General features: G+C 34.4%; 2 protein-coding genes and 1 long non-coding RNA gene across 3 annotated transcripts in view; all 3 read left to right on the forward strand.

Annotated features, from left to right (window-relative positions):
* LOC146157640 (peripheral plasma membrane protein CASK-like) overlaps positions 1-20317 on the forward strand; it is a 28776-nt gene extending 8459 nt beyond the window's left edge. Inside the window, exons 7-23 of the mRNA XM_083387039.1 lie at positions 1161-1336; positions 1947-2153; positions 2447-2558; positions 3791-3912; positions 11180-11329; positions 11942-12139; positions 12479-12557; positions 12771-12856; positions 13013-13081; positions 13446-13642; positions 14379-14494; positions 14924-15004; positions 15340-15420; positions 16473-16675; positions 17332-17418; positions 18539-18655; positions 19249-20317. Of these exons, the coding sequence (XP_083243165.1) occupies positions 1161-1336; positions 1947-2153; positions 2447-2558; positions 3791-3912; positions 11180-11329; positions 11942-12139; positions 12479-12557; positions 12771-12856; positions 13013-13081; positions 13446-13642; positions 14379-14494; positions 14924-15004; positions 15340-15420; positions 16473-16675; positions 17332-17418; positions 18539-18655; positions 19249-19308 (2141 nt within the window). The 3' untranslated portion in view covers positions 19309-20317. The remainder of the gene's footprint in view (positions 1-1160; positions 1337-1946; positions 2154-2446; positions 2559-3790; positions 3913-11179; positions 11330-11941; positions 12140-12478; positions 12558-12770; positions 12857-13012; positions 13082-13445; positions 13643-14378; positions 14495-14923; positions 15005-15339; positions 15421-16472; positions 16676-17331; positions 17419-18538; positions 18656-19248) is intronic.
* Positions 6532-7694, forward strand: LOC146157641 (uncharacterized). Its single transcript, XR_014494817.1, has 2 exons — positions 6532-6656; positions 7470-7694. It is a non-coding gene; the product is annotated as an uncharacterized LOC146157641 (long non-coding RNA).
* A 1161-nt stretch (positions 20318-21478) lies between the features above and the next one.
* LOC146157642 (tartrate-resistant acid phosphatase type 5-like) lies at positions 21479-25646 on the forward strand. The gene is made up of 7 exons (XM_083388281.1): positions 21479-21554; positions 21828-22036; positions 22975-23099; positions 23556-23738; positions 24181-24331; positions 24696-24808; positions 25508-25646. Exons 1-7 carry the CDS (start codon positions 21479-21481, stop codon positions 25644-25646), a joined length of 996 nt encoding a protein of 331 aa, XP_083244407.1.
* Positions 25647-25921: the final 275 nt, after the last annotated feature.

A 25921-nucleotide genomic window follows, 5' to 3' on the forward strand; every position in this document is an offset into this window, starting at 1 on the left:
TTGGAATAAGCTCTCCATAGACACCTTACACAAAAAAATTTAAGTCAACGCTTTTGAGATATTTCGCTTCTAAATTGGGTTCCGCTTTACTGATTTTTAAAATACACATTAGTTTGACCTGCACTTGACCTCTGACCTTAGAGCTGAAACAACAAAACAATGTAACAAATCTAACATTAGGTTATTATCTTTTAAATAAACTTAATTTTAAAGTAAAACTCCAATCCAATAAAAAGTTAGGCTAGATTGAACTTTGCATGAGTAAAAATCAATGAGTTTCACGGTTCAGCGAGCACAAAATGCCCAATATTTCAAAACAGCATAACTTTTTAACCCCTCAAAAAATTTTGGTAAAATAAAGTTTATTGTAATCAGGATGGAAAACTCTACACATGTACAAAATTTGAGCAATTTTGAAAACATATGGGTTAAATAGGTTGGTTGCTTTGACATGGAATTACCCAAAAGCGACATTTCGCAATTTACAGACGTATTAGCAATAACTCATGCCATCATCAGTGTAAAAATCAAGTGAAGATAAAAGCAATAAAACGTTAAAAGAAAGGAAAAAAGGACATTGTCCATGGCATGAGTAATAAAGCCTTTCTTAATAGTTTTTGATAAACCTGGAATACAACTTGAAAGTTTTTTATAATTATATTGCCGGTAATTAAATTTACAACCCTTGTATTCTTAGTTTTATTTTTATTAACTGTTGTTAATTGTTTATGGCTAATTATTGTGACAGCCATAACAACTATACCCTGTCTTGCTTTTTATCTTTTAGAATGCCTTTATACATATTTTTTTTTAAATCGTGAAGTATTGTGCAGAAGTTAGGGGACAAAAACATATTTAAACAAACCATTTTTTATGACATTCCATTATTTTAAGATTTACCATAAAGTAGCTCTACTATTTTTAGTGCTTAAACATCAGACCAAATAGGTTGTTTGCTCAAATTCTAAACTTCTTTATAGCCACTTATTATGAAATAATGGTAACTTGATCTTTAATGCTGTTTAAACTAAATGAACAAAAATATATAAAAAAACACACAATTTGCAAAAAAGTGCAAAATTTATCGAAATATGTTACAAAACACACTGAAACCTTGCTAACAGAGTGTGCGTTATTATTAATCACACCGTATTTTCCAGGTAATGTAGGTACTGCACACTTCATGGCCCCTGAAGTAATGAAGGGAGAAGCATACGGGAAGCCGGTCGATATTTGGGGGTGCGGAGTCATGATGTTTATCCTCGTCAGCGGCAGTTTACCTTTCTATGGAACCCGACAACGACTGTTTGAGTCTATCACACAGGGAAAGTACAAGGTGAGGAATAAATTTATTGTTTTTAAGTTCCATGCGGAAAAATGGATTTAATAGCTTGCCCAAACACAGAACACTAACATTGTTTAATTATGTTTCTTACAATCTGACATAATATCTTTTAAAAAAGTTTATTTGATAACACCAAATAAACTTTTCCTTTTTCTGATGAATATTTCCCTTCTAAAAAAAACTATTTAAACCTTAAAAACTTAGCTTTTGTATTATGTGCCTTGTACAGTTGGAATAGTTTCATTAAAGACAATATTAATATGTCTAATATATGAGAATAAGTTTGTATGTTATACTTTTCATAACTTATCTTGACAAATTTTTGCACAACCATGCTTTTTAAGGTCAAAGTAGAAATAAATAACTTAAAAACAAAAAAGTTATAAAAAGAATCAAGTCTAACATGCCCACAGACTCTACTGGTTCTGCTTCAGGAGTTTTAATTTTTTTCAGTTTTACTTTGACATGATAAAGCACGGCCGTGCAAGAGCTTCAAAGATTTAGCACAAATTGTCATTAAACAGTGCAACCTAATTTCCAATTTTACAATCAGACAAATATGGTAATAACAAAGCTTTTTAATATGTTGTTCTACCTAAAGATGAATCCCAAACAGTGGGACTACATCAGTGCTTCGTGCAAAGATCTTATCCAACGAATGCTTACTCTTGATCCAAACGAGCGAATCACAGTCTTCGAGTGCCTGAACCATCCGTGGATTAAAGAACGTGACCGTTACGCACCAAAAGTACACCTCTCAGAATCCGTTGAACAACTGCGAAAGTTTAACGCAAGGAGAAAGCTGAAGGTTTAAACATTTATTTTTAATTCACATCTTTGTCTTTTAAGTTTAATCTTTCAAAACACTTTTGTGTGTTGTAAAAGTAATGTTAATAACTTCATACCAGCTTACAATCAATTATTTAGTTTGATAAGTTTGGCTTTTGAGTAGCAGCAATAAAATGTTGTTATAGTTTTTTCACATACTTTATACAATCTAACTGAGGTTGTTGCTTTTTTGCAATTTCACTGTTAATTAACCGCATGCAAACCTATAGCATTTTTAACATTTTTGTGAACATTTTAATCTTTTCTTGTCAGGGTGCAGTTCTTGCTGCGGTGTCGAGCGTAAAGTTTACGTCGTTCTACAGCGATCCACCACTAGATGGGGACGATGCGCTGCTATTTGAGGAGCAAGACCCAACGTCATCAGGTAAATAAATAAATAAAAACATAAGTCCATAAAATGAATAAAGAAATGTTGGGTAAAACACTGTTATTTCATCAATTTTTTTCACTACATTGTAAAAAATGTTTGTCAGAAAAACTAAAAGATAGCTTGAAAAATACATTGCTTCAAACTAAAATCAGTCAGCAAGGTGTAACTTATGATATAAAATATGTATTTCGCAAAAATAAGTGAATCATCAGGTTTTTCCCAATTTGAATAAACTGATTCTGTTGTGGAAAAAATACTAAGATTAAAAAACTAGAAAATGTGTAAACTCATAAAACACTTCAACAAATGAATTCCACTCATGGACCGATTTAAAAACTATACAATTCCACATTTTACACATGATTTCACTGTACGTGGTAGTTTACATATTTTAATAACTGAAATGTTTTATTTGTAAAAAGGCCAATAGCAAACTAAATGTTTGTCAAAAATACCAAACCCTCCCTTGCAAATAAGTGATAACAATGATTATGAATAAATGCATATCATTGTGTTTTTTTAACATATTTATAACTCCATAAGATCTTCCTAATTTATTTTCCTAAACATATGAATGACTTTGAGTATGCTATAAAAAAGGCTAAAGTTCCTATTGTTTGAGATGGCTTCATGGCCAATGGGGTATGTGCAAATCTAAATATTGGGCAACTTACCTTTAAAGAACATATTGAATGCAGTATGTTTAAACAGCTCAATGCTCAACCATAACAAAAGATTATTTATTTCAATAAGAGTGTTGGAGCTATTGTGTTCAATTGATAAATTGTTCTTCCGGCAAAATTTCTTTAAAGTACCAACGTTTCGACCACCTATTCAAGCAATCTTCTTCAGGGCAATATTATTGCAACTATATGTGAAATATATACCAGACAAACAAGGGAAAAAAACACGATATTCCACATTATCGCAAGGCGATAAAAACAAGATAAACATCCGACAATCGGACAATGTGAAATAAAAACGACGCTGTTAGTTTCTAAAGCCGGTTACTGCACAGAAAAGCACTAGCAGTAACAATTAAGTAGATGATTCAAATTATTGCCGCAGCCCAAATCTAGACAAGGTCTCTATCAACTCGAATTCATGATTTTCAGATGTATGGGGAATTTCGAAGGCAGTTGGTTTTATGTCGAAAAAAAGACGCTATTGCATAGAACTATTCGGTTTGGCAAAATACAGTACATTCACAATTGTTTGTCTTTTAGGAGCGGTGGGTCATGTGCTCGACAGTCTGGAAGAAATCCACGCTTTGTCTGATGGTGCTGAAAATGACCTTGAATTTCTGCAGAGTCTCCTTGATGATAAGACATTACACAGCATGCTCGATGTAAGTGTTTTCACATATGTTTGGAATTATAACATTTTAAATATCACACTTTCTATGTAATGGTTGGCTTGAAGGCTATTTGAATAAAATCATCTTGATTTGAAAGCTGATTTTTGATTAAATCATAAAAATGAAAAAAAAAAAAAAAAAAAAAATATTTTAGTTAGGTGCAAAACACTATAGGGCTGTTAAGGGTTTCACATATTTCAGGAATTGTTTATCTATGTTAGCTAGTTTTATGGAATTTTGTATTTATATTCTCTTATACTGAAACAATTGAGTAAGATACAAAATGTTGAAGTTATCAAGTACATTTTGTTAATGTATTTTAAATAGTACAATATGTATATATTTACAATGTGTATAATATATATTATATGGTAAAATAGTATGACCCGAATGAAAGATTATTTTTGCTCCATGTTCTATTTCAATCATTAAACCTATTTACAAGTTTTATACAGACTTAAAATCAGCTTTACTCTATCATGTGGTATACCAATACCAGCTACTGTAGGCCTGGCATATGTATGTGGCGTGTATTCTATGCAATCTAAGAGAGAGACTTAGCGGTCTGGAATCAAACAAGTATTACAAAAGCAAGCTTGTTCTTCTTATGAATGATTAACCTGTCCCTTATACCACTTCACTTACAGCTAATTTTATCGCTTACATTTCAATACAGCTGTCTTTAAATAAAGCAGAGTATTATTGCCAATGTGGTCGCGTTTGGTTTTCTGCGATATGGTTTATTTTAAGTTGTTATGCTATTGTTATATTGTCAATAAGCTACATTACAGATCTGTGCACAGTGCACCTAACTTTATAATAATTTACAAGAAGTCTCAAAAAGTAAATTATTTATAAACTAGCCATTTCACTTGTAAATAACTTGTTATAGATTGTTAAGATTAGTAAATAAAAGGCTCTAGATAGTTTTATTGGTAGAATGTTTACTTTTAATCAAGCAGGGACAGAATGTACATTTAATTACAGAAATTAAATGCTCTACTTTAAATTCACATACATAGCTATCATAATAAAACAAATTAATTATGCTCTTAGTAAATAAGGAGTGGCTTTTAAAGTATTGATAACTTTGTTTAATAAATTATATTTGTTTTGTTTCATAATACTTACGAAGTGTGTTTTGTAAAGTAGACAGTTGCTTGTTAATAGACCATTCAGACATAAAGCAATGCAGTTCGCTACATTTAATATTGCAATTCTGCTGACTAGAAACAAATGTGCAACTGTTGAAAGTCCAACCGTGAAGTAGATTGTTTATTTCTTTACAAATGTGCAGGGCAGTGTTTGCAAATATTGTGGTCAGTTGTATGATGACAAACCGTTATGTGCTTTAAATCTGCTGACCCCATGTGTTCTATGCATCATTTGCAGTGCTAGTGTGACGATTAATTCACTCGTATTATACAGCCCTAGGTTTTAGAAAATGTAAACTCAGATTTATTGTCCGGTGCATATTCTTTCGCACAATTGTGGTGCAATTAGTGAAGAAACTATCATATAAAAAGAAGGTTGTAGTCATTTTATTCAGGTAGTGCAGGCAAAATACAGTAACTCAGTGATATGGAACTTTTAGATTATTGAATGTGAGTTTAGAGTAATTTGCCAGATTTTACAACTAAAAGTAAAGATTCTTTATTTTCAATTTATGATTTTTATCTCTGTTTGTTTTACAGTTTTTAAAAATATAAGCTTTAAAGAACCAAGATTTGCTGAAACACCTTGCAACAAACAGGTAAGCTTCCAATATATTGGTGAAATTAACTCTTAAATTAGACGTCGTTTAAATAATGTGTTTTATTTAGATGGAAGTTTCTTCTTTACCAAGATCTTTAAAAAACATTCGCGTTGGCTCATTCGGATTCGAAGACTCGTTTATAAAAAGATGGGAAAGTGCTAAACAACTTAAGGAAATGTATGCGGAGCCACCCAAAAGGTAACCATATGCATTTAACTTGGTGTGTTTGTCTTTAGCTAACTATTAACTTTGCAAATGAAACTCAAGTTCGATTTAATTTTTAAACCGGTCAATCAGAAAAAATAAACATTTGTTTTTCCTGGTAATCAAAAACCCAACTAGAAAAAATTTTTAGGCATTCAAGAAAACATATTGTTCTTTAAAAGACACAACCCTAAACCATTAGAAAAAACTTTGTAAAAAAAGAATGTTTGTATATTAGCTATGTAAATAAAACTAAAGTTTAATTCTTTAAAAACTGGTAATAGTATTCAAAAACTGAAAACAAGCTTTGCACCATGTTTTATAAAAAGAGTATAAAGCCTTCCAATCACAACTATTTGTAGTTCCTGACATTATGTCAAACTATCAAGAAAATGATATCGTAAATGTTAAATGCATTTCTTTCTGAAACAATAGAGTAATTTCTAATGGAAGACATTGTTTGAAAGAGTATTTTTGTTCAACGTTCTATTTCAATCTACATCAAATCTCAAACCAATTAAAAAAACCTTGTAGTTATCACTGTCAAACATAAAGAAATTATAATTAAACTAACCACTAAAAATTTAAAGGCCTTATTTAACAAACTACCAACCACCCACTTATTGCGACTAGGTACCAGCCTTCCCCCGTACTACGAAGACACAACCTTCTTCGTCACAGCGGTAGTTGGGGCAGTTCCAAGTCACTAGATGGGGATGAGGAGTCACGGGCAGCCGAGGCTCGAGTTCCGTTGCTCAAAACATCACCATGGAAGGTAATTTTCTTTTTTGCATTTTTGAAGTTTTTTTGGCCATTAATTACAATCTTAACGTTTTCACCAAGTTTGATCAATGAATTAAAGTTGCCGGATGCCTTTATCAAGTCAAACTAAAATGATGTCATTAACGCTCAGAAAAATGCTGAAAATTATAAAATAGATAGTTGCAGTAGTAACGGTTTTCAGGGTATTACGCAAAAGTTTGCTTTTGTGTTAGCTATTAATTTTTTTTATATTGTATCGGCACCAATACCACCCAAATATATCAGATAAAAACTGATAGTATTAGTTGGCAATAGGTATCAGCTTTAAACCAATATACATCCTGACCCACTGATCATTTAGAAAGGAATTCATTTATCACTAACAAACCTGATTTTAATGTTTATCTTTGTTTAAAACATCTGTAAATTAATTTTATGCTGATTCCATCTGCATGTTTAAAAAAACGGTAATAGCTAGTTTTAATGTTGGCACATAATGTTAACTTTTTACTTTTAACAAATTAAGGCCTGTTTATTTGTGAAGCAAATTTTATAGTTTATTTTTTTATAAACTTTTGAACCAATGTAAAGCTGTTTGAGTAAAATTGTTCAAAAAATCTTTTTATTTTTTTTTTGTGGGATCCAGCTTTAATGTTGGCACATTAGGCTTTTTTTAATAATTTTTACTTCATTTTTGTTTTACTTCAACGATTTAAGCTTTGCATTTGTGAGACAACCATTCTTTTCTTTTAATATTTTTTTAAACTTTTGGACCAATTTTGAACTGTTTTTGTGAAATTGATCAAACAACTTTTTTATTTTTTAGTCTTGTTCATCATCCTCATCCGACACATCCAATAATTTGCAAAATGAGAAACCAAAACCATCAGCACCAAAAGTTGCCAAAAAGCCTTCAAGCAAGAAGATCAAGAAAGAACACTTGCTGAAAACACCACTTGGTGTCAGCACAGAGAGCTTTCCTCCGCCTCCGAGCCCGAAGTCGCTACAGCGAGTTATGGGCAACTCATGATGAATAAAAAAATATAAAAAAATTTTGTGATTTTGTGTGTTTTTTGCAATTATCTTGGGTTTATTTATTGCATTGACGCAATGGTGGCTACTCTGTATATTTTTTACAATGCAATTATTTTAGGCTTAACATAAACAACATAGAAAATGTAATAAGAATAGGGCTTTGATATTCTTACTACGTCTTACTACAACCTCCAACCATTATGCGCCAAAACATGGAAAATAATTTAAAGAAAAAACATAATTTTTATGAAGGGCAGTTCATTTTTAAAGCAAGATGTTATATGTGTTGTGTCACATATGGGGAATGACGCATTTTATAAAGAAATCAATGCTAATCATGTTTGTAAAGCAATCTAAACAAATAGTTGAAATATGCCTAGAGACGCTATAATACCTGAGCTTAAGTACATATGCTAATAACATTCGTTATTTGTTTATTGATTTTGTTAATGCATCCATTTCTTTTATTGGGAGCTGTATATAAATTCCTAACATATATTTTGAAGATAATTTCTAACTTAATGTGCATCAACTGTTGTCTATTTTTACATGTTTTATAAAAATATGAATTTTGCAACAGTCCTTTTCAAATATCAGTTTCAAGCTTTTTTTTCTTATATTAACCTGCTGTTTCTGTTTTCATGATAATATTAAATAAACTTTCTTCGGTCAAATCTGAGTTCTAGCTTTAAAATTGTTTGACCAGGTATTTTACGAAACTTACTTAAACTAATAAGTATAACTTGGTTAATCAATACATGCTTCACTTTTATAATTACAGCAATAAACTCGTTGAACGTTTATATTTCAAAAATTTCTTTTGAATAAAGAAATCTGCTTCAATGAAAATAGTAAAAAATAAACTTTATTTTGCTGATCAAGTGATTATAGTCAAACTAAGGACAAAACTTAGTAAGCATAAACTAGTTCGTTAATATACTTATATTTTACTCTTGTTAGATCATCGTCATTATCTTAATTGAAATGAATTGTACAAAATCACAAAAGATCAATTCCAATTAAGTTAAGGATCATGCTGATTTTCGGTTTCTAAGTTTTGCAGTTAGTTTAATCTTAATGTTAAGTTGTTCATTTTTAAGTGAACTGTTAAATCATAACTATCTACTTACTGACTCTGTCTATACTATAGCTGTCTTGAGTGCATATTAATAAGTAGGAAATCACAAAAGATCCATTCGGAATAATATGCTGATAATGGTAGTTTCGTTTATAAGTTTTGCAGTTAGTTTGATCCTAATCTCAAATTGCTGATTTTTAAGCAAACTGTTAAAGCATAACTAGATATTACTGAAAATATATTATAGCTGTCTTGTGTGTGTATATACCAGAACTGAGCTAAATCCATTTAAACCTGATGCAGTTAGTACAATCTTTGTATCTTACACATTGCTTTCTCGAAACTTTCCTGTGACGCAAACTCCTGTGGAATCAACAACCATGATCCATAATTAATCTCCAGGGTGGAGAGAAGCCATGTCAGTTTCACGGGCGAATCAATATTTTTCATGAGAGTAATCAGCAAAGTAATTGAGTCGGCCCCAAGAGAGTGATTGTCTTAGGTTTGTGGCAAACAAAATTATTCCTCGGACATAGTTTCTGTTCAGTTGCTGAGAATTAAAGCAGTGGAGTTGTTACCAGTTGTGTTTGTTTGGTTAGAAAACATTGTCTTTTGTTTTGTATTTGTTGATATGTGAGTTATATTATTATTTTTAAGTAGAAGCTGTTTGCCAAATGATTAAGGATGTGGTTTAAATTTGTGTGCGAAAAATTAGGTTAAGTTTGGGACAACTTAAGCAGCATGTTTCAAATATTGTTGACTATTAGAGAAATATATACACACTAAAAACTTGAGTACATTTAACTCTTGTTTATAAAAGTATATAGTGTAGACATTTTTGTATGTACTTTATATTGGTGAAAATAACCACAGATTAGAAACATTAGCGAAATAAATTAGCAAAATGTTTTTTTTTTACCGAGGCATTATTATTTTAATTCCAAAAAGTTTCTAGAAAGTTTAGCAGAGAATATGAGGCAGGTTTATTTATTTTTATTTAGAGGACTGTGAGTAATATATTTACCAGAGACAGTATGTTTATTCATTTGAAGTTACAAGAATCTAGGATTTAGCATTAAATATGCCATTTCTTTTGGTATTACTGGTTGCACTTACTAGTAAAATTAGGAATGTTTAGGGTGAAATACAGTGAAATTAAATGTATCAATCATTGTATATCAAATCAGATTTATATTAATAGATTCTTTTAATGAAATATAGCAAGTGGTGAAATGACTGGCAAGATTAGTTTGAGATCTTTACGTTTTGCCGCCAAATCAACTTTTAAAAGTTTGAGAAAGATTAGAAAGAAACGGAAAACCAAGGTTACAAAGAAACTTGCGTCTGTTATACAAAAGCAGTTTGTGTTTGGTGGGAAAAATCAACTGGCTGAAAGTTACATAAAACTTAAGGTGCTTTTTTAAGTTTAGGAACTCTAAATATTGTGTATTTATTGTTTTTGAATATTTTTTTTTTGAAATTCTAAACACATGCACCACGTGATATTTCATAACAAATTATTGTAACTTCATTATGCCAAAATTACCCTGTTTTGTTGTTCAAAGACATATACCTTAAAATTAAATAAAACATTTTATAGATAATTTAAAAAACAGTAAACCTAACCTTTTTAAGTTGATTGCCTATATTCTCAAACTTACGTCTGTGAGGAAGTTCCAGGGGTTTTGCTAAACATCTTTTAAATCAGGCTTCTAATAAATTTTATTAGGAGCATATTCTCCATTTATTTTACTTAGAATGGGGTGAAATAACTACATTGTTAATCATCTGGCGAACCGTATGTTTTATAAGGCGGAAACAAGGCCATTTCCTATTATTATTTGGCTGTTGTGGCCAGGGCTGCGGAGTCGGTTAAAAACAACCCGAGTCCGACTCCGGCCAAAAAAATACACCTGAGTCCGACTCCGGCCAAATGTAAGATTTTGTCGAGTCCCGAGTCCAGCTCTGACTCTACAGCCTGTATTTTACCCATTTACGCAACTAAAATAAGGTGGATTTTCTGCAATCGACTCATATTGGTGTCATAATTGATCCACTCGCATTACATGGTTTAAAAATATTTCGCATTTGCTATTACACTTTTACAACTTACATTTTGCCGCCTTAACAGTTTTAAAATTTAATACTGCGCGTCGGACTCGGGACCCATTAGTTTTACGCGGTCTTACTCGAGTCCCGAGGCCGACTCCGCAACCCTGGTTCCGACTAATTAAATAAGAAAATATTCGACTTGTACATGATTTACTTAAATTATTAAACAGTGATTTAATATTTGTTTTATTTAAAAAAAATAGTTCCTTAATTATTTAAAAGAGGCAAAGTGGTCATCTAGGTAACTGGCTGTATAGGCATTTACCTGGAACATATTTTTAGCACAAAAACAATAATATATTTGTGTGCAGTTGTACGATCGAATCAGCACCCAACCCACCTCAACATCGCCACCTTGTGACGGAGTGGACAGGGCCCGAGAGGTGCTTTCCCTAATCAACAACTTCGGAAGTTCCTCGACATTGGAACTTACGGCACTTCTCACACAACCACACTTTAAAGTGAGTCGATCGTCGCTTGGATTTGTAAATTGTGTCTTATAATAATTCCTATGGCTGTAGAAGTCAAACTTTTCACTTCTTAAATAAAAAGTGTAAAAGAAGCAAATGTCCAATATTGGTTCTGTAATATTAATAAAGTGGATAAACAGATATACATCCAAAATTCCAGCAGAGCTTTGGGCGCTGATCTAGAATCCTACAACGCACATTATTTCGGTTAGGGTTTGGCTTTGGGTGGGTCAAGTGTTATTAAACTTATTATTCCAGTTTGCAATTTTAACTTCGACAACATGATTCCGTTACTGTAGTACCCCCTTCTCTATTTTTTCTCCAGGTGTTTTTGGGTTTTTTGTAAAACGGACAATGGTACACTAACATTGCAAAATGGTATGACAGTGGATAAATATCACATTGAAGTTGAACAAAAAATTAGTGAAATTTAAGCAAAAAAGAACTGATTTCCATAAAACTCGCATTGAGAAGTAGCTTAAGGCATATTTTTATCAACAAATGTTTTTCAAATCCACAATAAATAATAAAGTTTCTAATATGTCCCACTTCATTTATTTACCTTATTTTTCTTTTAATTTATTTTCACACCTATTCGTGCAGGGTCTCCTCCAAGCTCATGACGTAGTTGCGCACGAAGTGTACAGCGATGACGTCACAACCCCCCTGACCCCGTCCACTAGTGGGCAGCAGCATAACGGTTGCGAGGAGGCAGTGAAGCAGAACGGTGAACCGGGAGAGGTGACGGAGGTCACGAGAGTTCGACTTGTTCAGTTCATGAAGAATAATTCCGAACCTCTGGTGAGTGGAAGCAAAGTTAAAAAAATCATGGTATTTTATGGCTTATGGTATTTCTAAAATTAATTGATCAGGAAACCAAAAATTTAATAATTTTGAACCACATAGTTTGTAAACTTAATATGTTGTAAATTACAAAATCTCTGATTTATATTATTTTACGATATGATTAATCTCTTTGAACAAAACCTAAAAGGTCAAAAAATGCCTCATGTGAAGCCTAAACTTACTTGTAAGAATGCATACAGATTGTTAATTAGTATCTAAAAATAACTATACAAAGAACACCAAAATGTTGTATCAAAATCTTCACGTGTTTTTTGACTTACAATTGTGTTGCAGGGAATAACATTGAAGATGATTGGAGAGGGACATTGTGCTGTTGCGAGGATAATGCATGGAGGCATGATCCACCGGCAGGGTGCGTGCAAATATTTGTAACAGTAGATAAAGATAAAGTGGATCGGTGTTGTATAAAAAGATCCAAATCAACTGCTGTGGAACCATTTGTATTGCGCAGTATACTTCATCTATGTTTTGAACATACATGAATGCTATTTTGACCTCCAACGGCTCACACTTGTGTTTTCCCTCCCGTATATTTTGACCTCCAACCCCCATATTTGACCTCTAGGCACTTTGCACGTGGGAGATGAGATTCGTGAGATAAACGGAGTTAATGTTGCGAATCAGACAATTGACAGTTTGCAGAAGATGCTGGTAAGTTTACACAAAATAACCACGAATATCACCTGCGTTTAATTGATGTATTATTTTTCTTAAGAATTCTGTTTTTCTGTTTTCCTTCGTTTTTTAATTTTTGTGTGTATTTTAATTCCTATATTTTGTTTACATCTGTTTATTTTATTGTTTTAGCGCGAAGTCCGTGGAAACCTGACGTTCAAGATAGTACCAAGCTACAGAAGCCCTCCCCCCACTTGTGAGGTATTATCTTGAATCTTTCAACAAACATCAACTTTGTTTAGATGAAACACATTTTCTTGTAATGCATACAAAATACTTGGGCTTGTAAAACTACACCAAAAGCCTTCGGGATAGCTCACCTCGGCCTGATTAGAATTAAAGTGCAAGCAAGACCAGGTTAGACAACAAATGGCCTGTGGTGAGATTCGAACTCACGACCTCAGTCATACCGGGAATGTCGCTCTGCTAACTGAGCTACAAGTTGTTAGAGCGACGGTTCCACTATGGCCGGGTTTATGAAATTACACCATTTTGTTAAGTGCGAAATAATAACCGCCTTTTTTAAATTATCAGGTTTTAAATTGACGTCATTTTTGATCGACAGATCTACGTGAAAGCTCAGTTTGATTACGACCCAAGATCAGACGATCTTATTCCTTGCAAGGAAGCTGGAATAAGATTTACAACAGGAGAGATCCTTCAAGTTATCAGCAAAGACGATCATAACTGGTGGCAAGCCAGGGTTGTGGATGGGGACAACAACCCTGTGGGACTTGTACCTTCACCTGAACTACAAGAATGGTGCGATATTGTGTGTTAGGGCCGAGATTCGAACTGGTACCCCTTGGAACTTGTAATCCTGTGGGACTTGTACCTTCGCCTGAACTACAAGAATGGTGCGATATTGTGTGTTAGGGCCGGGATTCGAACTTAAAACCCTTGGAACTTGTAATCCTGTGGGACTTGTACCTTTGCCTGAACTACAAGAATGGTGCGATATTGTGTGTTAGGGCCGGGATTCGAACTTAAAACCCTTGGAACTTGTAATCCTGTGGGACTTGTACCTTCGCCTGAACTACAAGAATGGTGCGATATTGTGTGTTAGGGCCGGGATTCGAACTTAAAACCCTTGGAACTTGTAATCCTGTGGGACTTGTACCTTTGCCTGAACTACAAGAATGGTGCGATATTGTGTGTTAGGGCCGGGATTCGAACTTAAAACCCTTGGAACTTGTAATCCTGTGGGACTTGTACCTTCGCCTGAACTACAAGAATGGTGCGATATTGTGTGTTAAGGGCCGGGGTTCGAACTTACAACCCTTGGAACTTGTATTTTAACGACACTTCTGAAGTATCGAACTTACTTACGAATTTAAAAATATAAATATCGTAGGCCCACTTGAATTACTTTACCAAATATCTCTTCTTTCATTTGTGCCAACCTGTACCATTTCACTGTTTAATTATAAGAAAAGCATAAAGGTTCAATGTAGACCTAAAATGGCGTCCAATTGACCTTACAACATGTTGCACACAGGAGAGTAGCCTGTCTTGCGATGGAACGCACAAAAGAACAACAAAATACCGGCAACTCGTGGTTTGGGAAGAAAAAGAAGCCACAGAAAGACAAGTACCTCGCTAAGCATAACGCAGGTTAATATTGACAAGCTATAATACTTACCTAGTGTATACTTCAAATACTATAAATGTTTATTTGGTTAGTCTTATTGCTACTTATTTTTTTGTGCGTTTTTCGCTCAACTTTTTATTATTACTCTTTCAAAAATTGGAGCTCATGATTGTTGAAGGTTTTAGTTAGACGTATAGTATCAAAACCCATACAGATGTATAGGTAAAATTTTGAACGTTTCAAATAAATATTTATTTTTCTTATCGCCATGTAGAAAATTAATGAAGAGTTATTCGAAATGTTCAAAATATTGCCTACTTCTGTATGGGCTTTATCTCACTTTAAAAATGTTTCACTAAATTATGTGGTTATTTTCGTAGACATTTCTATCATTTGCACTTTTAACATATCAGCCTATTCCTATTAAATAATTTACCTGCTCTTCCATTCAGTGTTCGACCAACTCGATCTTGTAACATACGAAGAAGTTGTGAAAGTTCCAGCTTTCAGGAGAAAAACACTGGTTTTACTCGGTGAGTGGAAATAATATTACTTACACTGCTGCTTTTTGTGAAGTAATATCTATGAATATTGGTTTGACAGACTCTAAACTAACTTAAAATACGTAACGCTTTTATCACGATGTCCCTTACGGACTAACGGAAGAAACATATTACCTTATATCTATTGTTTTTTTAAACAGTGCAAAAAGTGGGAGGATGTTCATACCTCCGTGTACTGTCACAACAATACTTTAAAACGTTACAGCAAAAGTACAATATCCACACGAGCTGTTTTAACTGATATTATGCTTTTTTTTATAAATGGTTAATGATTGTTTGGTTGTAACCATGTGTTGTTACGTCAGGCGCGCACGGAGTTGGTCGTCGACACATCAAGAATACTTTGATCGCTCAACAACCTGGCAAGTTCGCCTACCCCGTTCCACGTGAGTAAATTCAAATACTTGTTAAAAATATTCAAACAGTTGTTCTTCCAAAATTTCGCACAACCTAGCGTACTGCTTAGGATTTGAGTTTCTAAGTAAAATAATATTCGATTTTATTTTAAACTATCGTTCAATGGCCCCTTTGGGGAGATTTTTAGCTTAATTAGAGCAAAACCAACAACAGAAAAAATATATATAACTCGCCAAATTACTGTTCTGACAGCAAAAAGTTTCACCGATGAAATAGGTTGACAGAAAGGGTGCATTTTTAAAGAATCGACACCATTGGCAGTTTTTCCTGGTATTTACTGTAAGTTTAAAAAAAGTTAATAAAAAACACGTTTAAACATAAAAAAGTTTAAACATAAATAAGTTAAACGTTAAGTTCACATGTGAAGCGTTAACATTGATTCGCTTGGACCAAGCTCATTTCACAATGTCTTTTAGATCATGGTGTTAGACACTTGAGTTGCCCGATACTTAACATTTTCTTCCGGTACCCGATATTTCGCACTAGAGTGTCGCGATTCGATCCGACACCAAACGGAGTCATTACATGCGCAAACAAGCTAATAGATGAAATAGAAACATTCAGAGCTATGATGTTTCATTTTTTAAGCAAAAATTTGCTTAAGCATTACGAAGTTAGTAACTTCCAGTTGTTAACTTTTTATAAATTCACCTTTCAAGGTAAAAATCGCTGCTTCGCAACTATTGGATGAAATTTCTAAATTAATTTGGTATCGGATCGGCACCGATAGTCTCCAATTATATCGGACGAGCACCGACAGTGTTTTTTTAAGGTGTTTTGGGTTTTTCTCCAGCGGTTTCCTAAATTTTTGACTTGCAACTTTTTGGTATTTAAATGAAACACTTGCGGTCTCTTAAAACTACTTAGCGGTCACCCAAACCAAACCTTTAAAAAAAACCCTGAGCACCGATACCAACACTTGGTATCGACCACGGTCCGATAATATCGAACATCCCTATTAACACTACACCTCCCTCAATAGTTTTCGCTTCTTTTAACTAACGCCTTTATGACGTAACAGACACGACGCGACCGCAGCGTCCAGAGGAGCAAGCTGGTGTGAATTATTTCTTCACATCTTACGAGACGATGATGCACGAGATTAAAAACAACTTGTACCTGGAGTATGGGACGCATGAGAACGCTTGCTATGGAACCAAGCTGGAAACTATAAAGAAGATCCATCAAGAAGGACTCATGGCAATATTGGACGTTGAACCTCAGGTACGGGTTGCTTTTTTGAATACGCTTTATAAGTAGCGATATTTGGGGTGGGTTTGGCTGCCAAGTACTAATCGCTTTATTGGACGTTGAACCTAAGGTATGTCAATGTTTAGTTAGTGTTAATAAAGTGACAAGACTGTGGATGAGTTTTGTGGCTAATGGCAATTGACAATACATAAATCGAAACTCTGGTATGGACTTGTTAGTGTTACTAAATTTGTCAAAAATCCTAAAATAGATAATGTTATTCTGTTACCCTAGAACACATATAATACTAGACGTAGAACCACAGGTTTTTTGCTAAATTGCCACTTGTTTGGTTGAAAAAAAAAATGGTAAAACAATGGATCACCAAAATTGTCATTTTTCTGGCAATATAGTTGAAATTTTTCTAAAATGGTTTCAGTTTGCCTCCATGTTTGTTCAGGTTAGTAAAGGTGTTGCCGTGGAAAGGATTTCCATCATTTAAATATGATATTGTTGTTGATTTGCACGATGGTAATTTAGTTAGTCAAAAGCTGTTACACTAAACTTTTGTTTCCCCCTTTATTTTATACCGGTTATCTTAGATATGTAGCAAACTGAATGCTTTTCATCCCACTGTACAATGTAGTACTAACATAATTGTGGTTCTAATAACATTTATTTCCACCCAGGCACTTAAGACCCTCCGAACAACCGAGTTCTCGCCGTTCGTTGTATTCATAGGAGCACCAGATGTTCCAGCAACTTCACTGGAGGAGGTTTGTACAACTTATATATCACTGCTATCCTTAATAATATTTGCTTAATAGGAGTGTGTCTGCTATTTTATGGCTGAAGTGTTGTTTGATGGTGTAACCATGAATAATGTTATTAGTTGCCCCTCTCGAGGTTATAACGATATTGCATGTTCTACCCCTTCCTGTTTAAAAATGTGGTTATACCCTTGTTTTTGGAAACTAATTTCTCCTTAAATATTTATTAACTTCATTTCTCGGTGTATTTAAAAATCATTATACCCATTCCTAGCTATTTTTAGTTTGAGATCCCGACTTCGTAAATGTTGGTCCAAAAACTCTTCCCCGCAAATTAATTGAAACCTCTTTATGCGGCGTGTAAAAAATTGTTGCACCGTCACTTAAACTTTTCTATTTTACGAGCGAATTTGTGTTGAGAAACATATCGGTTTATAACAGATTTTCAAGATCACTTGTCATCTTATTATTTGAAAGAAGTACTGTTCTTTGTCGTAAGTTTAGCACAGTGATCCAAAACCTTCTATGGCTTGCGGCACCCCAAAAATTAATGGATTGCAGCACCCTTACTAGAATTTTCGTGTTGTGCTTTGCTGTAATGAAACAATAAACTACACTGAAACAGTACAAATCAACTCTCAAATGTTGTAAAATGAATTTTGATTTATTGTACTCTATTCATTTACAAAGAGTTGTTTTAAATGGCTAACTAATAAAACCAAAAATTAAATTCCAAATCTCGCCGCACCCTTTGAGCTTTAGAGTCGGGACTCGACTAAGACCACATAAGACTACTCCAGTCCAGAGTCCGACGTGTGCATGCGCAGTACCAACTTTTAAAACTGATATGGCTGCCAACTGCAAATGATGAAGGTTGAATATTTTCCGACTACGTATTAAGTGAATGAATAATATGACACCCCTTGGGGCGGATTGCTTGATTGCCGCCCCTATTTTAGTAACGTAAATAGGTATAAACAGGCTCTAGAGTCGGAGTCGGACTTGGAAATCGGGAGTCGAGCTCTAGCTGACCCCAGTGTTCCGCAAGACCCTGGTTGGGAACCACTGTTTTGACAATTGAAATGCATGAAAAGCAACCAACAAATAATCCTGACTTGTTGTTTAGGACGAGAGCCTTGAAAGACTCCAGCGTGAGTCCGACCTTCTTCGAGATGCATACCAACAATACTTCGACCTGCTTATTATAAACAACAACATCGACCAGACGATCGCTACGCTCGAGGTAACTTCTACTGATGCGGTAGCAATTGTACGAATGAAGCCTTTGGGTGTATTATTAATATTGTAGCCTGATTTTTAGGTGAGACTGGCTAACACCATAGCACAGTTTGCTGATGAATCCTGTTTGTAAAATAAATCTTGTATTTGAACCACGGCCTTACTACTGTATACCTCGTTGTATGTAGGCTATGTATGTATATTGTATATGTAATTTATGTATATTGTAGGATTGTTTATGGACTCGTTCCCTTCTGAGCCCCTATAGCTCAGTTGGTAGAACGACGGTCCCGGCTTGACCGGAGGTCGTGAGTTCGAACCTCACTGCAGGCTAGTTTTACGAGCATGATGCAGCATGCAACTGTACTAATGATTGTTTCTCGACTTGCTCCCCTCTTGAGCCTGTGTAGCTCAGTTGGTAAAGCTACGATCCCAATATGGCCGAGGTCTTAAGTTCGAACCTCACCGCAGAGTTGCTTTTCTAGCGACAAATGCCTTGCTTACAAACTACGACACAATTCTTGTCGGTCAATTGATTTCTGTATAAATGCTAACCTGCAGTCCCGTTAAATATTTAATCTTATATTATTTCTGCAGAGGTCCATTGAGGAAATCGCATCAATGCAACAATGGGTTCCAGTATCGTGGGTATATTGACACCGGTTCAAACAGTGACGTCAGTCTTCCACTTTATGATTTCTATGTCCCAGTAACGACGTAGCCGACAAACTTACCTACAGAGATGCAGACATTTACCTTAAGAGGATTGAAGTAAAACTCTAACGAACATAGCACAGCAATGTATATTTACACTAAAAAGCGACAATATATACTTAGCAGCAACAACTTTAAATATTTTATTTCGCTCAACTTTTGTTAAAAACGATATTTTCTGCCTATTATCGCCATTTTCCTTTTAATATCGCCAATAACTTTTTCGCGTCATTATTATGACGTAGTGGCTTCTCGCTTTGACGTCATCGGTGCTCGGTGTGACGTTTCATCCTCAATCTTGTGTATGACGTCACAATCCCTTCATTATGCTTGTAATTGTTATGCAATAATCGTCTTATGCTTTCTAAGTTATGGCTTATCGCGGTAAATTCAGTTTTCGCTTTGTTCAATGATGTATGACCGAATTGTGACGTAATAATGCGCAGCGCAAGAATAATGATTATTTTTTTACATAAGCGACAAAATAATTTTGTAATTGTCTAGTAAATGGACATAAATGCTTTATCTCTGCTAAATGCTTTATCTAATGTTTAGTATTAAACGTTCTATGACGTCATATTAAAAGTGTGACGTCACCGCATATTTTTCGTATGTTATTACGTCACAAAGTGCATTGTCAAGTGAATTGGAAGGTCACTTAAAATGTCTGATACATTCGTAGTTATTCGGTACAACAGCATCTTATTATAATCAGCAATTATGACGTAACACGGATTCTCTATTGATTAATTGTTACGTAATATAGACGGTGACTATTTTCGTGTTTTTGTAATTCTCGCGATTTACCGACCTCTCATCCGCCCTTGCCAAATCACGTGATCGGCTTGTTCTCGCATCGTTTCATGTACAGATCTTTTATTAAGTTGTTGGGAGCTCCCCAATACGCGTGAAAATACGATGATACCTTGTGAAAAAATATAATTTTATTACATTTGTCAATTATTCATTTGGTGATCGATTGAATTTTGGGGCAAATTTCCTAATAATCTTTGATCGACTGTTGCGTTGAACAGCTGCTGTTTTTTAAAACGTTATTTCCCACCACGAAAATTCGAATTTTATAAAACTTATACACAATAATTGAAATAAACCTTATAGGCGCAATTTAGGACAAAAATGGTTTCACAAACCAAAATCCAATATTTTTTGCAACTTTCAATTAGTCTTAGCGAAAAAACTCCCAAATTGTTTGCCTTTTTGGCAGAAATAGAACAACGCAGCAGGTTTACCATCTGGAAAGGCGTTTGTCAATAAGTCCAGATGTCTTTGTCGCACGCTTGTTACGTCACAAGTAACATCGCGCGATGCCATATTGCAGGTTTATTTTACGCATAAGCTACAGAGGAAGTATTTCGATTTAATTTCAAGCCGCTGTTTTTCAGTCATTAGCAAAAAGTAAACGAAACAAATATTTGACACAACTGTACAGTGGGTTGTCACTGTGTTTTTGATTTAATTGCAAGAGCTCTATTCTGCGTTTACAATTGTAATATGCAACGTTAGTAGGGCTGGTTCATGTTTTTTAGAGGCCTTAAAGCACTTAAGACTTTGGTGCCTTTTTCGTGTTCACAGTATAATTGAGGGTCAAGTTAGGATTTTTGTTTTGGAAATAGTTCTCATTCCTACTAACATTTATAGAGAGGTTGATGATACTTGACGAAGAAAAATATGCAAAATTAATTTCCACCAGGCCACTATTGAAGTCTGATTCATCTGACCAACTCCAATTATTTCATTAAACACTAAGGCACCATTGAAAATTCGGCTGTGAAAATTTCTGTGGTGTCCCTTTCCCTTGGTGCCCTAAGCGCATGCTTATTTCCTTTGGTTAATCCAGCTCTGAACGTTGGTGATATTTTTCCTTGTAAAAGTTGTAATAATTGTAATAAACATACAACATTATACGTGTTTAGTTGGGTTGTTTATACAATAACAAGGCGAATTTGAATTCTTAACGATGAACCTAATTATCGGACGAGTATCGATACTAAGACCTGGTCCGATATTATCGTATACCTGCTTTAAATCGTGTTTTACCATTTGTAACTTCACAGGTGTTGTTTCTACAACTACTAGCACCTAATTCACCAAAATGCGGCAACTGCTGGTTTTGGCTGCTTGCCTAATTGTGACGTCATACTCACTTCAGCCGGTCACCAACATTAAAAGTAAGCTCATTTTGTACTCCAATAATTAAGAACTGTGAACAAACAGCGAGTTAACGAACATAATACAGTTTACTTATATGTTTCTGAGATGTTGTATGTGTTTTAAACAACTTTTAAACGACTCAAGTAAGTAATTTAAAATCAGTCATTGATTCATTGCAACACTGCCTATAATTATTCAGATCTTTGCACAAACATTAAGTTGATGAACATCATTTAGTTTACAAGTGTATTCCTGAGCTGTTTTATTTTATTCTAAACAACTTTTTGCAGAGACTCTTCTCAATGATGACGTAATTCACTTCCTGCTCGCGGGCGACTTTGGTGGCTGGCCTCCACCGTTTTTCACCACTCCAACCCAACACAAGGTGGCGGCAAAGATGGGCGAGGTGGCAGATCGTGAGAAAACCGACTTTGTTCTTGCTCTGGGAGACAACTTCTACTTTCTGGGAGTTAGGGACGAACACGACCAAAGATTCAAGGTCGGAGTTCTTAATTTTTTCAAGGTTCAAGTTTTTATTTGGGTACACTATGCACGGATCTGTGATGTAGCTTGATAATGAATTGCAAAGTCCAACATTAATTGATGATGATACAAGCTCTTATCAAAACGTCCCAATCAAGATGATGTCGATCTACTCGACCTTTTTGGCCTTGACATTCATTTTTAAGCTACATTACAGATTCATGCAATTCATTTTCAAGTTTTTAGTTTTGGTGAAAGATTTGTTTTATTTGCCATTTTTAACCTTTTTCGCGGCGACACAATTGCAACGTAAGTATGTAAACACCATGTGACATTGCCTTCTGAATCTTTTTCGTGGCGTCTAAAACCGTGAGCAAGAATAACAGCAAATCTTTGGCAAACCAATTCTCTTGACTAAGCTCTTTGTAATGGAACAAAATAAAAGACGAATAGCTTGAATAAGTTCGAATTTAATTAATATGAACCCTTTCTTAGTATTCAACTTCTGCAATCGTCTTAAATTTTAGAAAAATCGTGCTTTAAATCAGCCTCAGTAAATCTAAACTTCTACGTAATGAATTTTTTTTTTTGAGTTGACCCAGAAAGTTACGAAATAAGAAACATTTTCAGCCTCAGGTTATCGTTCGATCTCGTGTACTCAAATATAGAACTGAAATATTAGTCTAAATAAATCGAAGGAGGTTGCGACAAACCAATTAGCAACAGAATAAATAAGAGGAGACAATCACTTGCTGACTTGTTTTTCCCACACTTGCTGTGCTTTCAACAACATGACCAAATTCGTGCTATTCGTTCCGTATATATTATTGTTTTATAGAAAGTGTACCTCGAATATATATATTTTTGTACTGTGCAGCAAGCTAAAATCTTTTCAGAACTACTGTAGTCTATACAAGCGAATTTCCATTTATTTATTACCCCTTGTGTTTGCAGCTTACTTTCGAGGATGTGTACAACGCAAGTTCGCTGCAGATTCCCTGGCATCCAACCATGGGAAACCACGACTGGCACGGAAGCGCTAAAGCACAACTAGACTACTCAAGATACTCATCAAGATGGTGGGTGCTTTATACAAACATCTATGTATATTAACCCAACTAGTGCACTGATTGAAAAAAATGGTAATTTTTTTTTCAATATTCAACTTTATTGAATTTTTTTTTCAGCATTAAACTTTTTTCCAATATTGATTTTTAGCAACCAGGGCTTATTTTATTCAATCATTTTGTTAAAATTTTTCCATATTTGTAACAAATTAACGCAAAAAAGCCGTAAGACCGACTGCGGTAGCTCACAAAGTTAAACTTTCTGAGAAAGATTTCTCCAAATTTCGGGAAAATTGCGAAAGCAATATGAAGAAATGGCTCATATTCGTTTTTTAAAATGCTACTGTCTCATAAGTGTTTTGTTTGCTAAAGGCTTAAAAAAAGTTCAGTGAAATGTCACTAAACCTTCGAAATACTGATTTACATTAAAAAAACGACAAGCCATAAATTTTACGTTTTTGTTTTTAGGACGTACCCGTGGTACTGGTATTCCATCGACTACAATCTCCAATCTACCGACACCAGTCTTCGTGTTGTGATGATGGACACAACTATTCAGTGCGGCATCAACGCTGAGGGAACCCCCATCAACGATACACAAGCTGAGGAGCAATGGAAGTGGGTCGAAGGTCAACTGGATGAGAGCAAGGAGTAAGCACGCAAACATTGAGTTGAATATAATTTTTAAAACGGACATAAAATAAAAAATGTGTTTATCGACTCAAAATAGGGATGCCGATAATATCGGATCGCAGCCACTACCTGATACCAAGTGGTTGTATCGGAACCCGTCCGATGCTCGGGCGTTATTAACTTTTTTAATTTAAAAATTGTTTTGTATAAATCTGAAAAAATGCATTTAAAAGTTTTAATTCCTTTATTTTGCTGGTTAGAAACTGCGATGAAGTTTATGTCATAAGAATCGGATCGCGATAATTTTGCCTCAAGATATCGGACGTAGAAATGAGTTTCGGAAGTCCCTAACCAGCAGACAAACAATTACATATTAATATGCTTGTGTAATTCCTAAGAAAATTTAAATTTCTCCTCAGAAGTAGAGTATGTAGCTCTACTAAACCTATGTTGTCCCCAGCATGGATTACGTGGTTGTGGTTGGTCACTTTCCCCTGTTTGCTGCTGGTAACACTGGCCCTGTGATCGAATGCCTCAACAAACGACTCAAACCAATGCTGGACAAATACAAAGTATCTGCTTATATTGCTGGCCACGAACACAGCTTGCAAGTGAGGACATAACTGTTGTTGTATTCTTAATATTAGTAAAAAGAATTATTAATAAAAGCATAATTTGACTTCCAGGTTAACATTGTTGTTTGAAGTTACATTTATGATTTTCATCATAAAAAACGATTTTAGTGTTTTTATTGATTACAATATTTTTTTATATTAAAAGAACAAGAAAAATATGAGGAAACATAAAAAGGTAACATATTTCTGATCGACATGACTACTAAACCTATTTTCCAACCATAGGGCTTAAATTCAATTTTCTGAAAATATGCAAGGCTCGGCCCTTTGCGATCTAAAGTTAAATGAAAAGGACTTTTTACGAGATGTAAAGTAATAATATTTAACATTTTACTTCTAGCATCTGAGGGATATAAACCATCAAAACACCGAGTACTTTATCGTGGGTTGCAGCAACTTTGTGACCCCAACCTTCAGGAACAAGAACTCCGACAAGTTCACATTGATGTACAGGTCAGTAGATATGAACTTGATATTAACACCTTGGTTTGTACGTTTCTTGCCGTTCGAGAGGTATTTCGGTAAATTGAACCAGTTCCTGAAACAAAAACATTCATAAAATAATTTTAATAGTTTAAGGTTTAATTTTTATGACATGGACTTAACTTGAAATTGTTGAAATTGACTTGCTCTAATTATGACTTTCCTGGGACTTTTACTGGGAGATATTTTTACAAATTACTCGATTGGGACTTGATGTACAATTTGAATCGTGCAACTTACTGAAAATCCTAGAAAAATACAATATCGTCCTTGGGTAATTTCAGAACTTTGTTCTCTCTTTTTTCCAAAATATGTTAAATAACATTTCATAACTGGTCACTGTTCAATCGATTATTTTAACGATAAGCAAAGAAAAAATAATAATGTAGCAGTTTTACCCAATGTAAGTTTTATGTTGGCTATCATGTTAAAAATATTAAATTTGTTGGAATTGTTAAAACGTAAACCTATTTTGTCCCTATAGAACTATGTTTTTTTTAATTGTTAGTCTGATAATGTTTAAACAATTTCATGCCACTACCTTATTCTAGCGTGCATGAACACTCGGTCATAGCTTGCTATCATTTTCCCAGCCTCAGCAAATCGACCAGCGAATCAGCGAAACCGAGCTTCAATTTACAAAAAAATATTTTTTTATTTTTGTTTTAGTTGGGGTGAGATGGATGACCTCGGCGGTTGCTTCGGTCGCGTAGAGGTCACCAAGGAAGGTCTTAAGGTCATCATGGTTCAAGGTCGCGACGGCGCCGAGGTCTATAGTTACGTCATAAAGCCAAGAAGCGAAATGTAGAACGCTTGGAAGAAAGTGTTCGTTCGGGGTGATAAGGTTTTGGTGTTTGAGAATGTTTCCGCTAAAAGTAATCTGAACTCGGAAATATAAAATACTTATATTTTTTAATTATGAGAACCGCAATAATTCTATCTTGCTCACTAAAGAATAAAAAATTAATAAAGAGACAACTTGAATTAAGATATTGTCACTTTTGTTAAAAAGTCAATTCGAAATGACTTAAGTCGCCGTTAAGTCATCATTAGAGCAACTTGACTTCAGGTTAAGTCATTAAT

Source organism: Ascidiella aspersa, chromosome 4 (assembly GCF_963924565.1).
Source record: "Ascidiella aspersa chromosome 4, kaAscAspe10.2, whole genome shotgun sequence".
Taxonomy (NCBI): domain Eukaryota; kingdom Metazoa; phylum Chordata; class Ascidiacea; order Phlebobranchia; family Ascidiidae; genus Ascidiella; species Ascidiella aspersa.

Bases quoted from the DNA above. Each gene is read 5' to 3' on its own strand.
- LOC146157642 (XM_083388281.1), top strand. From the start codon at position 21,479: ATGCGGCAACTGCTGGTTTTGGCTGCTTGCCTAATTGTGACGTCATAC. The intron at 21,555-21,827 runs GTAAGCTCATTT...AACTTTTTGCAG, and splicing joins GCCGGTCACCAACATTAAAA to AGACTCTTCTCAATGATGAC. The intron at 23,739-24,180 runs GTAAGCACGCAA...TGTTGTCCCCAG, and splicing joins CAACTGGATGAGAGCAAGGA to CATGGATTACGTGGTTGTGG.